The sequence below is a fragment of the Xiphophorus hellerii genome, chromosome 6 (genome assembly GCF_003331165.1).
Source record: "Xiphophorus hellerii strain 12219 chromosome 6, Xiphophorus_hellerii-4.1, whole genome shotgun sequence".
NCBI lineage: Eukaryota > Metazoa > Chordata > Actinopteri > Cyprinodontiformes > Poeciliidae > Xiphophorus > Xiphophorus hellerii.
In genome coordinates this window covers 12,946,268-12,961,147 of record NC_045677.1, presented here as the reverse complement: position 1 = coordinate 12,961,147, position 14,880 = coordinate 12,946,268, and the positions used below count along the sequence as shown (strand labels likewise).

The 14,880-nt window shown below is 40.3% G+C and overlaps 1 protein-coding gene across 3 annotated transcripts in view; it reads right to left on the bottom strand.

The window, feature by feature from the left end:
• Positions 1-14,880, bottom strand: part of LOC116721676 (neurocan core protein-like) — a 49,401-nt gene that overhangs the window by 4,582 nt on the left and 29,939 nt on the right. For all 3 annotated transcript variants that reach the window (XM_032565545.1, XM_032565544.1, XM_032565546.1), the window contains 6 exons: positions 12,657-13,799; positions 8,713-8,829; positions 5,802-5,915; positions 3,349-3,400; positions 3,083-3,189; positions 2,722-2,804 (listed from right to left, as the gene is read on the bottom strand). In XM_032565545.1, the coding sequence (XP_032421436.1) occupies positions 2,722-2,804; positions 3,083-3,189; positions 3,349-3,400; positions 5,802-5,915; positions 8,713-8,829; positions 12,657-13,799 (1,616 nt within the window). The remainder of the gene's footprint in view (positions 1-2,721; positions 2,805-3,082; positions 3,190-3,348; positions 3,401-5,801; positions 5,916-8,712; positions 8,830-12,656; positions 13,800-14,880) is intronic.

The window sequence follows — 14,880 nt, the reverse complement described above, 5'->3', positions numbered from 1 at the left end:
AGAATATTGTTTGACGAGCTTTTAAACCGTGGCTGCTACATCTAATCTGTATGTGTACAAAGTGAAGATGCCAAGAGATTTTTGAATGAAACTAAGAAATTATAATGCATCAGAATCTCACTTCAAATTTCCTGAATTATCACTTTAAGAATGTTAATAATGCAATTTAGAAGAATAATTATGAGGTTTAGCAAACAAATAAGAACAAGTTAGAATTTTAATTCAATGTCAAAGCATGCTACCCTGAAAAGGTGTTTCCATTCTTATTATATTATGAATCAACTGTGGTCAAACAAGTTTTTTTGTTTTATTTTTGCCTTTATCTTGATCCATAAATCACCTAAACAGAGCCTGACTCACAACATGAAGTAGGCTTAAAGTTTTAAAAAAGTAACACATCATGCCCGGATCTAAATAAAATTAAAAACAGATGAGATACAAAAACGTAGTCTGGAAAAGTTTAGGAAGTCTAATGCTTTGTATGCCTTGAACTGTCCTTGGAGTGGCCAGCATATCTAAACTAAGGTCACAAAAAATGCCTGTTTTCCATAAATTAAATTCTTATTTAGAAAGACTTTTTTCTATTTATCCTGGTTATGTTGTCATGTAAAAATTTTAAAATGTAAATTTTTACATGATGATCTGAAACATTTCAGTGTGATAAGTAGCTGAAGAAATCTGTAATAAATTAATTGTTAAGTAGCTTTCAAAATTCAGTCACTCAGTTCCAAACAATCTTTTTTTTAACTCATCAAACCTGGATGTTCTGGTGTTGTTATTTAAAAGAAGAGTGAGATGCCAACTTAGTTACTGCAAACATTCAAACTTAACCACAGCATCCCTGATACAACTAAAACAACGCAGTAAAGCAGCATCAGTTCAAAGCTTAAAGAAATTATTTCAGATGAATGAAAACCTTAATTCTGCTTTTAACATGTAGATGTGGGAAGTAAAACTGCCCACATCGTCCCATTCTTTCACACACTCCATCAAAACATGTTTGCATTAAACATTCATAGGTGAGGATGAACGAGTGTGTGCCTTAATCATACATGAAGGAAACTGAGAAGACGACAATACGATGATTCAAACGATTGTTGCCCAGAAAAATTGAATTTAAAAGAAAAAAAGTAAAAACTGAAAAAGTAGTACCACACATTTCAGAAGAAATGATTAGAGGAGCATCTCCAATTAGCTATTTTAGAACATCCTACCACAGGGATTAAGACAGGCTTAAAGGGATTTTTTTCCTACTCGTCTCTGAGAGTGTGAGGATCTGGTGTAAAGATCTTCGTGAGAGACTGTGTGGGCTTTTTTCTTCACTCAGTTGTGCTGATATTCATTCTGCTCATTCAGAACATTACAGCTATGTCTTTTGGCATTGATATCTACAATGGTTTATGAAATATTCATGTTTTTGTGATCTTCTTGGGCCACATTGAAATGAAAAGAACATCCGATAATTTCAGAAAAATTCTGCAAAACTCTTTGCACTCTTTTACAGCTTACTACTTCCAAATACTTTCAGCTGGAAATGCCATTCAAACATTCAAATATACTCATATTGTTCATTGTACTTCCTTTTATTTCAGCTTGTTCATATCTTTTACTGATTTCATAAAATCCCTCTTCATGTTTTTGCTTACATTATACTCAGTCTTCAGGAAAAAAAACATGGGTTGATCTGGTCGATAAACAGATAAGCAACAATGGCTCACTAGCTCTGAGGGATCCCAAACCTGCTAACCCTACTTCACACTGCACCTGACCTCCTGGTGGGCCCAAATGGAGAGGACTTTACTAGTTCTGGTCTAAACCAGGCCAAGCACCAGGAGCCAAAGTTTGATCTAGTTGCTCCTCCTAAGCCTGACATCAGGACATTTCCAAGGTTCACCAAATGACGTGGTGTCGGTTCATTGAGGTCCTTGGATCAGCCTCAGTTCGATAAATTTTCTGTGCTCAGTTTGCCATGGGAGGCCCAAAGCTGTCCCCAGGGTCACAACCCATCAACTTGGTCGTTCTCTGGAGGTCTAGGATCAGTTTTTGCCTCAAGCAGAGGAGCTCAGATATGTTGGTTTCTTGTCCATGATTAATGATAGGATAAATTTGGAGATGAATAAATGGACTGGGGCCTTAATCAGCTTCTTCTGTAGGTTTGCTGCATTCAGCCTGAGAGGCAGGGACGGTTTGAGCTCCATCATTCAGGGTTCTGGCAAAATTGAAGAAATAACTTGAGGTTTGAAAATCCTTTTTGAAGGAGACATTAAGGCAGAACCAGAACTTGCTTGGACTACAGCAGTTCTGGTCTGGGAATGCCTTGGGAAACTCTGATGGTGTGTTCACACCAAATGCATCTTGAACATCAGGTGCATCTGGTTCACATCCAAATCTATTGGAGGTGTGTTTTTAGCGTTTAGCGCGGCGCGATTTGTACCGTTTGGAGCGTTTAACGCATCAAGCGTGCCCAACGCTCAACATAGATTTTGAATGTACACCAGACGCGTCTGACGCTCAAAACGCATTTGGTGTGAACGCGCCATCAGAATGAGCTGGAGTATGTTGTAAGGCCAGTTTTTGTATGACACTAATAGATAGATGACTGTATATTAATCATATATTATCCAAATTTTCACCTCAGCATTAATATTTCCATCAAGCAGGAGTTAGTGCTGTCCGCATATTTTAAAATCTGTTATTTGTGTAGTGTGTGTCGCAGCTGACCAGATCATTGCCGTCTGTCCACTGAAAGTCCTCCTCCACTGTGCGATCATTCAGACCGAACCAGGCGTTGTCATGACCCAGACCTAAAAACAAGCAAGCAGTGTAAGGATAAGATTTGTTTTATTACCCCAACTAGTTGATTTTAACACCTTTTATTCTGAGTCTTGTGGGATTTGCTTAGTTTTACTGCCTTTGTCTTTGTTTTCTCCTGCATTAGACTCTTAGAAGATGATGTTTTTTATGCTTCAATTTTAGTCACCTATTTGTTTTATTTTAAGTTATTGTGGTTCTGACTAAAAAGTGCGGCAGTTATTTTTTTTTTATTCTCTCTTGCGTTACGTTTTTGTTGTGTCACACATACCGTTAATAAACTCCTGCTCAGCGACAGAAAGGACGCTGCTGAGATGGGCGCTGTGTTCTCTGCAGTCCTTCTCTGCATCCTCCCAGGTGTGTCTGTGGCTGAAGTACCTGTGAGAAAACAGCGAGTGAATCCACATTTAGCACAAATTCAGGTTTAAATGGTTATTTGTGAGCAAATAATGGACAATGTGTAGACGTGTGAGCAATACAAATGAATGATATCAGCTTTTTTTTTTTTCAGCATTGTAACATCATCTGCTCTCATACCTGTAGCAGTGGCCATGAAACTTCCTCCAGCCGTGCTCACAACCTTCAACATCTGAATAGAGCGAGAGAGAAATGAGAAGTAAAACTAATCTCCCCCTCAAATTGCAGTTAAACGCAGAAGGCCAGATAATCATTAGATGAAAAGCCTGTGGAGGATGCGAGGAAGAAGGAGTGTTCTGTCTCATTTGGCAAATAAAGACTAAAATATATGACTGTGGCATCTGGAGAAGTTAAATACTTGAACCATAATTATATGTGCCTACTTTCCATTCACAGCACATGTGGCCCTGTCTCTGCACTATTGGTATTCATTAATAACACCAAGGCCTGTGCATTCATTTATAACCGCAAAGCTCAGATATTCATTAATTCTCATTAAGCTGGTGCAGACGCACACAGAGAGGCTCCCACCTGGAGCTGGATGTGACTGGAACCAGTGAGGTGAGGAGTCATTACATCTGTATGTTGGAGTGTATTGTGATGAGTGTGAATTGTTTTGTTTTGTGCACATGTCAATCAATCTGGCTGATAGAACAAATAATCTTTAGCTCATTTTTGTCAAATTGTTGACTGAAACATGCCTCATGTTTTATAGCATTGGTTTCTAGATTTTAATTTATATTCATGATATATACAATTTTTAATATTTTTTTACTTTTTACAATTTTTAAAACAAAAAATATATATACAAATTTGACATTTTAACATTTCTTTTTTTTTTTTTTACTTTTCCTGTTGCAATCACAAACTTCAATGTGTTTTATTTGTATTTTTTAAGGTCGTGCTACATAAATTAGTGCATGAGTATGGGTAGGAGTAAGTAGGGGTAAATATTAATGCTTAGGTTTGATTTAGGTCTGACTGGACCGTTCTAACATGTCATTATGTTTTGATCTAAACCATTGCATTTTTATTGATTTGGACTTGTTGGTTTCAGATAAACATTCAATCAGTGACTCTAATCTTACTCTTCCGAAGCATCAGATTTTATGCATGCACAGATAACGTTTGTTGACAAAAACTCCTACTTGAGTTGTGTTTCTTGGTTGTTTATCTCTTTCCTTTCATAGCCTGTCATTCTGGCTGGACAGCCATGTTTTGGTAGGTTGCTGCCATGAAAATCTCCATTTTCAGACAATGGGCTGAATAGAGCGCTTGGGATGCTATTTCATAGCCTCACCTTGCTTTATAATTTTCCATAATTTTATCTCTGACCTGTCTGCTGTGATGTTTGGTCTTCATGATGCTGTTTGTCCATTAATATTCTCTAACAAACCTCCGAGGCCTTCACAAAACAGCTGTCTCTACAGTGAGATTAAATTACACTCAGGGCCACTGTGCTGACTAATTGGGTCACACCTGAAGGCAATTGGTTGTACTGGATTTCATTTAGACTAAAATAGACTGCTAGTTGAATACTAATGGATGTCACATCTTTCATGTGTGTTGCTGTAAATGAAATTAAATAAAAGGATTTACTAAATCTTTTCAGTTTACAGTTTTAGGCTAAATTGTGTTGCTTTATAATATAAAATCTCAGTAAAACACATTAAAGCTGGTTGTTGTTTGGTTTCTCCATCTAAACACACTTGGGTTTAACAGGTACAAATAATTTATTTGCTGTATTTTTACTAGGAGATCGATTTTTTTTGTTGTCATTTAGCTAGCTTTGCGGTGTAGCACAAGTATTACTTATTGCTCTTTCATCTAAAGCAAAATTGTTTCTTTTATGGTGTCTAAGATTCTTTTTGCTCTTTTCATGACAGATATATCTGCAGTAAAGGGTACATGTTCAGTTACTTGTGCAATAAAAACTCTAAAATATTCATGCAAATATTTTTTTCCAACAGCTAACACTATAATATATTCAACTACACTGCTGCTGGTGCATTAATCATAATGTATGTAGTTGCTTAAAAAAAACAAAACAGACTGGAACGCAGTGCTGCAAATTAGGGATGAAATGCTGATTCCTGCTGCAAATTTTGCGATCGATTGAAATCTGCGCTTGCTCCTTTTTCTGCTGACTGGAAAAAAAAAACCGTGCAAATCATACACAATCCAGGCATAAGCATTTGATCGCTGTTGAGATTTGAGTCAGACTTCATCATCCTGCAGCTGTGTGACACGCAGACACCTTGTCAGAAAGGTGAGCTAAGACGTGGCTGTGCTTTGACACACAGCGCCAACAGATCCTGCACATTGATTAGGATTATTTCCTCCTGCAGAGCAAGCTTCAATCCTTTCAAAGCCAACAATGGGGTGACTGGAAATAGTTGAGAAGAAAACTCGTCAGCGTGGTCGCAAGCAACAAATTAGTTGCCGCTCTGCTTTCTACCAACATTTCTTTTGAACAAGCAAAAAAAAAAAAGAGACAAAAAAAATGTCACTCCCTCAGTTGGGAATCATCAGATTTCTCAATGTGTGCATGACTGCAGCACTCCCTCTCTCACCTTTCTCACATGTGTCTCCTCCGTAGCTTGGCAGGCAGAGGCAGAGGAATGAATCAATCTTGTCGACGCAAGTTCCTCCATTTTCACAAGGCTCGGACTGGCAGTCGTCGACGTCTGTGTGGAGGGGAGAAAAAAAAGCAGCAGGAACAGACCAGATTCAGATTTCATTAGGGTTCAAATTAGACATAATGTATTCTGCTCATGTCTGGTTTACTGAGAGACCTGAAAAAAAAACAAAAAAAAACCAGCGTTGCAATTCAGATTCCGAAACAAAATGAGCTGGTGATTAGTTCTGCCTTAAATAGTAAAATGTGTCCTTGTTGGTGAGTACATTATCATAATTCAAACAGGATGTGAGGGGAATACAAACAGGCTAATCTCCCCCCACTTTTATTGTTTGTGCTCATTCTCTTGTAGAGGAAGGCACTTTGAGAGGCTTTGAAGTGTTATTATGTTTACAGAGCCTAATGCTTTCTTATGCATATTGTCTTTATCTACAAATAAAGGCATGAGAGCAACACGTCTGCCTCTATACATTATGTTCGTTAATTCAATGACAGTGCTGTCATAAATTTTGTTGTATGACTCAGCAGATCAGTTTGCACCCAGCTGAGGGTCTGGGCTGAGCCCCCCTCGTTCTGGCAGATCCCCCCCTGCTGAGGCGGCTTTCAGAAACTCAAGGCAGCTGCTGTACAGTAGCGTACGCTCAGGGCAAAATCAAGGCAGGGGAAGACAGTATTTCTCTGCAGAGCTCAATAGAATATCACTTTATAATAGTAAATAGATGTCTTCTCCCTGGCACAGCACACAATCACCAGGACTAAAGAAATACATTTAAATTTAAAGCAGACGTGAAAGAAAAGTACAGCCATTTACCGGATCAAATTTACTTTCCGACATTCTAATGGTTTCTTGGTTTGAAGCAAAAACAGGGCTAAGCAGGAAAAAGGTCAGCAGCTGAGAGAAGCTGAATGTGTTCGACAGATCAAACCAAATTGACCTTCAGCCTCATCCAAGACATCCACATTTCATCATTAGACTCTGAGCGCAGGCGGCGACAGGACGTCAATATTCACACAGGATACTTTAGGCTCACACAGAGTAGGATGTACTGTTCTACTATAAAGGCAAGTGAAATTATTATATAAAATAACATTCTAAGCCGTTTGTCTTTGTTGAGGTGTTTTAGTGTTGTGTCTGACTTTAATCTGACAGCTTGTACATTTGTGATTGTTCATCTGGTCTAGTTAAACCTTTAACCTCTTAAATTTATATCCAATCGCACAGAAAATATTTGTGTTTCTGCTGTAAATAAAATGCTAATTCATTAGAGATTCTAGATTTATACATTTCTCCTACAAGTTGTGTAAGTTACAGTGTGATACTAGTTAGAAACATTGAACACTTAAGAAATAAAAAAGAAATTGATGAAGATTCTCTATTTATGCAATATATATTTATATATATCGTGTGGATTCCTACATAGCTTCAGCTGGATGATTCTGATCTTTGGAGAATAAATGTTCTCCAAAGCTGTAGTTCTCTTGCAGATGGGAACAAATTGTCTTCCAGTATTTCCTCATATTTTGCCTGTAGCATAAAGAGCTGATTGCAGCTCTTCATACCGCAATCACTCGAGTCACAATCACTGAACTTAGGTCCATTTCACTCATCGTGAGACAACTCCAGCTGAATGGACCTCTGTTGAATTGGGTCAGTCACTTTAAAGAGGGGGAATATGTATATAATCACTTATTTTAGGTGGAGTATTTTTTATTAATTTGTCATTATTTTGTAGAAATCAGTTTCCACTTTCACAGAAGAGTTTTTGTTCAATTTTGTTGCTCATTACTGATATGGAAATGCAACAAAAAGAGTAAATCTAAGGTTGTGAATAGTTTTTATAGGCCCTGTATATCTTTGTGGTAACCATTTGCCAGAAACAAATTGCATAAAGATCCAATAAAAAGCAGTTCTTTTCTAAGGATGCTGTTGTGCTTTGAAACAGCCCTAGTTTTCCCTTTTATGTAGAAGCTCTTTATCTCAGAGTGATTCATCGATAATGTTCCATAACTTAAACAACAACAACATTTTTCTAAGGATGATCATTTGCTGAGCTGAAAATTTCTAAAAAGCTGCAAAACTCCAAAGAAAAACTTTGAAAGACCTTCAGAAAAGCTGAAGCACTACAGATGAAAACAACCTTAAAAGATTAGAGGTGAGACTGGCTGCTTTGAGGCTTACAACATAAAGAAACAGAATAGCTCAAAAATTAGAACTACTTTAAAGCTATATACATACCTCTCAAGAGACAATGTGTTGTTGACCTAAATGAATAATAAGACAGCAGCAAGTAAACCCTCTGGGTGTGGAATAATTGTCTAGCAATGTACTAGATGCAATTTAAATGTTTATACAACTGAATCAAAATCGATTCTTTTATCATTTTTAATTATGATCATTAGAGGAGCTATTGTTTATTTCTCAAGGGGCAAGAGATCAATTCAACCTTAAATATTAAAAAACTCTATTGAATTGTTTTGAGTGTAATGGCAAGTTATGGAAACGATTCAGAGCAAGCAGACATTTGAGCCAAACTAGGGCACCCACCAAGAAGCAGAAAAATAAAAGAAAAACCCCCCAGAAATCTTTATGTAAACTCTGAAGTTTAACTTTGAGGAATCCAAATGATCATCCTACTCTGACAGTCTCATGACCTTGAAGCCTCTCCTCCCTTCTAGGGGGGAGCAGCGTGGCCTTTGACCTGCCAATCATCCCTTGGAGAGCCTCGTTTCATTATGTAAGGGCTGACTCACTGAAATCATGTCAAACTGTGTGTTCGCTTGGAGTGTGTGTGTGTGGGTGTGTGTGTGTGGGTGTGTGTGTGCGTGCGTGCGTGTCGCTCACCCACCGATCTCACAGTTCTCCCCAGCGTATCCTTGTGGGCAGTAGCAGCTGTAGCCCGTCCCCTGAGGAAGGCACTTTCCTCCGTGCAGACACGGGTTAGTCACGCAGGGCTCCACCTCAGCTAAACGAGACAGAAGAGCACGAGAGACGGAGTTAATTAGTGATTCTGTGAATTCATGGTCAAATAGATCCAAGCCGGTCATTATTTCAGTGTTAATCCTGGATGATTAGATGTGAGATCAGTTTATGAACCAGAAACAACAACAACAAAAAAACAACATCCGAAATAGTTTATCATCGGTGCTGTTCACCCAAAAAACATATTCCCTCCCCACGTCTGTTCAAACGGATCCGGATCGCATCAACCCCGCCATCCACTTACAGCCACCGTTGTCATGGTTACCATATGGAAAGCGAGCCTCGGCTAGCTCCGCCAGGAGTAGTGGGCAGCGTGAGAACTTCAGACATTAGCCATCCTCAACAGAAATGAGCAGACCTCCCGCTGAGTGCTTCATTCATCCCCTAAATGTCTGCGTGTGTGTGGTCGTCCCCTCCTCCCTCTCCCCCTTCTACAAACACAAATTTCCATATCAATGGGCCAGTCACCACGTGTTTCCCTCCTGATCTGCTCATTATTGCAACTTAAGGTCTTTGGAAAGCTGTGGCTCGTTCAGTCTGGGCATAGAAAAGCTCAGTTGTGGGAGTCTTTGTTCTTCCAGCTCCGTCTCCGACACTGAAGGCTGCTTTCCGGAGGACGGCCGGGGGAGTGGGGGTTGCAGGCTTGTCTGTTTGGGTTTGGTGCGGGGTACAAAATAAAAATAAAAATAAAAACATCATTACTTTGGCTTCGGTTTGCCCTGAAACTAAACCCAATTTTATGCATGGTACAAAAGTGATATAATTGTTTTAAATGAAGCAAAATCAAATTCTTGTTTTCAAAATTGACTTAAGTTTGGCTAAAAAATATATAAACTAATCAACGAACATAAAATAATTCATGAAATATTCACGATATGATGAAAGTATGTAAACTTCTCACGGGCACCAAGCTACAGCCTTGCCGCATAATTAATATGTCCCACTACTCCTCTCTGCTGCCTCTTTGAATTCTGCTGAAGTCAGGAGCTGAAAAACATCCGTGCATTTCATTTTCCGTACGTCAGCCCCAGCCAACGCATCAGTCAAGGTCATCGCCCATCCTGACAGACACATCAGCTGTTATAGCAGAAGAAGATTTATGAAAGAACTCGTGTGAGCGCTGGGTAAACCGTGCAGGAATTGGCCGTTCATTAAAGCGAGTGGTGCAGAAAAATCTATATTCTCTGGGAGGAGCTGACAGAGTGGCCTGCACACCAGCAGCAGCTCAAACAACGTCAACAATGAGCTAAAAATCCTGATAATAAGCTAATATATTATCTGCATTTGGAGAGTGATGAAAGTGTGAGCTAGTTTTTTAGAAGGACAGCAGGGTGACAACAAAACATAAAAAACCTTCGATGGAATATAAAGTTACGGAAAGAAGCTCCGGTCAGTGGAAAGTAATGTGAGAGTTGACGAGCTGCCGAATGTCCTGCAATCCAACCTGAGGTTTCTACTTTCAGTTCGCTCTCTGTGATTGAACCGACAGAGGAAGTGCTCCATCGTCCATTGAGCCGAACACGTGCTGACCGTCACCAGCATCCAAACTCTACAACCAACAGGGCCAGAACAAGTGCTGAAGTTCACGAAACAGAAGCAGAAGATGGGGGTTGTTATTCAAGTCCAATCTCCTGCATCCATTCACTTCTGCTGCTGGTGTGGCAAAGACATCGGCGTGGGTGTGCGTGTGTGTGTGTTTATGGCCCTCTATGGCTCCAGGGTCTCTCAGTCAATCAATCAGCCCTCATACCGAGCCCCAGCAGCCCAGATGGTTGCCCTCGGCTCCTTTGTCGATACAGTTTACAGCTGTTCTCCATCTGCAGAGTCCTCTCTCTCCCCCCGAGGAAGTGTTTCAAAACGCCTGCTGCAGACATGAGCCGCTTTCAGAGGCAACGAAAATACATCGGTGCGAAAATGTGCGATGGCATCATGCCCACGGGGGGTTCTTTAAAACACCCAGAGATGGGATGTTTTGTGGATCTGCCCTCATTATCAAGCAAGTAATATGTAGTAAACCAGGTGGCCGGTTCGGGGCTTGACTGAGATGTCGTCGTGCTAGCAGACTTAATCATGGAGGTTTTTTGTTTGGTGGAAGGCGCGTGCGTGGCGTCGACTTGTAGTGGAAATAAAAGGCTCGCACTGAAGAGGTGGGGCGGCGGAGCGGGGAGTATGCTGAATAAATCAGCCAATGGCAAGGTCAGAGAAAATGAAAAACAGACATAAAGGAAGATTCTGCTTCTTTTAAATGATCGGAACCAAGATTAATATCTTTTTTATTTATGCAGGCAGACATGCTGTAATGGAGGATTATTTTCACACAAAGCAACTTCAAAAACAACGTGTCTCGCTGGGACATGTGTTGTCTATCTCGCTGGCATTATCACAATAAGCTAAAAAACAGAGATTATTATCAGATGGTGGAGAGAAATTTTTATTTTTCCCATCTGAATCCCATTTTCCTGAGGTTATCCTTCCTCCTACCCTTCTCTGGACGTCTTGGCATTAAATTCAGGTAGTGGTTAAAATAATTCACTGACACATCATCTGTTTTATACATTAAGCACACTTGACTTTTTGCAGGCATGTTTTGTACAAGTCAAATATAATCTAAAAATACATCTAAGAAATGTAACAGCATATTGCCAGCGTCCAAAACATTAGACTATATTTGGTCCTGACAAGCTAGAATTTATTGATACCTCTGGGAGATTTGTTTCTAGATTTTTAGGTCATTTAAAAAAAGAAAGATCAACATGTTTCTTCTGACTGGCAGTAATATTGAAGTTTTAATTGGTCTAGCCAGAGTCCAATCTTAAATCTGATAGAGACTGATATACAAAGTGATGCTCAGCAATTAAGATGGCTTTATTTAGCTGCAACAACAAAAATGGCCCCTCTGCCCTGTCATTATTTAGAAGGGTATAAATGATTTTCAATAACTTAGTCAACTAAGAAATAACTTGTAAATTAAAATGATTACATCTTTTATATTGTTTTGTTATCTTTTCAGATATGCATGATTTTTTGTTATCAGAAACAAACTGATACATTTTAGGTTTAAAACTGGAAACAATTTTAAACCTAAATCTGCCAGGAATAAAATCAGCATGAATGTAAACTTGGTCAAAAACAGCAGGATTTAAGTGCAAAATGTGAACTTGCAATGCTTCCAAACTATGCTTTTAGGGCACACTCATGTTGTGATGATTTATTTGTGGAGCATTTTTATACCTCAAAAACTTGGGTTGGAAATTTGCAAAGGAAGAAAAAAATGGTAAAAAGGTAAACAGACCACCACCTGAGGGGAGAACAGAGTGGATGGCTCAGAGGTCAAAGGGCAGATGTTTCCTCCAGCAGTTTTTGGCAGACTCCCTCAATGTGTCAGAAAATAAACTTCCAGAAGAAGCCAAAACGGCGCCCATGATCTTAATTTTACAAACAAGTTTTCAGAGTCGGGTATGTTTATTCGGAAAGCAACGTTTTTGTTTCTCTTAGTTTTTCTGTTGATGTTTAAACTACTTTAAATAGAGTAAAAAAGAAACCCTACATTATCCAATAGGGAGAAGAATTAGCCAAGTTGCCCAACTTTGGATTAGTTGTTTGTGGTTTGATCTTAAATCACACATCGTAAGTTATGAAACTACAGCATCTCTGACTGTGAACCTTTGTTTGGGGATGCATCGGACACAATAACTGCATGAGGTGAGGTCCACCACAACAACAGTGAAAGAAGACTTTCTTTGACTTGCTTTCAAAAAACTCACATATATTGCAGCCAAGTTTAATGTCTAAAATCAGACTCATGCTTACCTGTTGGACTGACAGTTGTGGTGCTGATGTTGCCTCCTTCTCCCCGGATGCTGTCTTCATCCGATACACCAGGTAAGATGGTCCCTGATCCCACAGCGTGAGACCAAGCGGACTCCTCGTCATCCTGGGGCCCCAACAGAGACAGCGGATACTCCAGAGAGCCATTCACCTTCTCTTCTAGGACAAAGGGAAGGGATGCTAGGGAGTCATTGGAGTTGTCCTTGACATTTGCCTGAAGTGAAGGAACCAATCCTGTGGTTTGAGTCTCAGTAGTAGAGTGGGAAGAGGTTGGTGGTAGTGATGGAGTCAGGGTTGGGATCTGGGAATAGGATGGGGAGGAGGAACTGCTTGGAGGTGAGAAGGAGGAGGTAGAGGCGTGGGATGGGGATGGGTGGGAAGGTTGAGACTCTAACAGGGACTCTGCTGATGGAGAGGAGGAAATGGATGGTGAGGGTGATGAAGTTAGAGATGGAGAAGATGACAGAGTTTGAATTGTCTCCTGCGGGGTAGACAGAGAGGAGTTTTCTGTTGCCGATAGCGTGGTCTGGTCTCTGGCTGTAGAGGAGTCGTCCTCGGCCCCAGTTGTGGTCGCCTCTGTGGTCACCAGTGGACCGGTGGCTGTGGTTGTGGTGGTTGTGGTGGACTGTCCTTTTCTATGACCCCTCTCTCTGGATCTTTCTCTGGATCGCTCTCTAGGTTTACTGTCAGCCGGTCGCCGTGAGACTTGAATCTCCCCTTTTGCCTCTGCACCGGTGATTTCACCACTCCCCTCCTCCTCTGCTTTCCCTCTCTCCTCTCCTCTCCTTCTGTCTTCTCCTCTGCTCCTATCCTCCCCTCGGTGTTTCTTCCCCCTTCCTCTTCCTCCCCTGCCGCTGGCCCTGGAGGTCACGGTCTCCGCTCTCTTGTCTGCCAGCTTGGTCGTGGTCTCCATTTGGACAGTGATCCAGGGTTCCTTACTGGAGACTTCAGGTGATGAGCTGGAGGGAATGAGGGTGTGGGTCTCCGAGCTTGTGAAGGTCTCTGTTGTCAGAGAGTCACTGGAGGAAGTCAGAGTGGATGCTGGGTGTGTGGGAGAATCTTCTCTGGACGGTGCAGACGCTGCAGGGGCGCTGCTGAACCATGAGCTCCCCCAGGAAAATAGACCTGTGAAAAATAAGAAAATAACGACGACAGAGAAGCAAAAGACAAAAATAAGACTTTGTAAAAATATTCACATCACTTGAATGCTTCCAGATTTTGTCAATCTACAGCCACAAACTTTGTATGTTGGCATTTTATGAGACAGGCCAACACGAAGCAGTAAAATATTAATAATTGAGAGGAAAATAGTACATCAATTACAAAACATTGTATGTAATTAAACACTAAAGGGACAAGTGGCAGCACTGGTTAATTGAGATATAAACCCTCAAAAGGGCAGACATGCTTTATGGGTGCTTCACCCAGCCATAATCTATTTTAAATCAGGTCTCCTTATTGATCTTCAATGTCCAAGAGGAAATTCTAACCTCAGAATTTATATTTCCAACTTTGACCTTGGAAATTCTGACTTTTAAGAACACATCAAACACACAAAAATATGTTTAAGTTTCCAAAGAGCTAAATCAGCAGGGTAAACCACCTCCATCTGGTGTCAATATACAGTACACACCTCTGTTGAACTCCTGAAACAATGTGGGAATATTGTAAAAATATCTGTAAAAGGCTGTATTTCACTGCATTTCCAGAAATTACTCTGGAATCAAGTGTGAAGGAAACTTGAATTTGTCAAAGTAAATCATATTTATGAGTGCTAAAGGACAACTATGTACTTTTTAAACTAACGATTGTATCTAATGTTGACTGTAGCTGTTAGGCCTGCCATCAATCACAGCTTGTTAAGACTCCTACAGAAGAGGCAGACTGAGCCGCACAGAAAGGTCAGCCTGACTTCAGTTTGTCGGCACTCTTCAATCCTATATAGCAGTTTGCGCTTTTCTTACACATGTACCTCCTCCGCTGTTCACACTGAAATCCTTTATTTACTGCAGTGATGCCTGCAAGCATTTTAGCTTGCTTGACACCTTATTTGGCACACATTGCATGTAACATCTAAAACATATCCTTTGGATATTTCAGACCTATTTCAGCTGGAAACCACTCCAGCGCCACAGTATCTACCTGCAGGCTCTGAAGTTGAAGAGGCTGCCATTTCTTTGAGGCATGTTGAGAAACACAATCATGT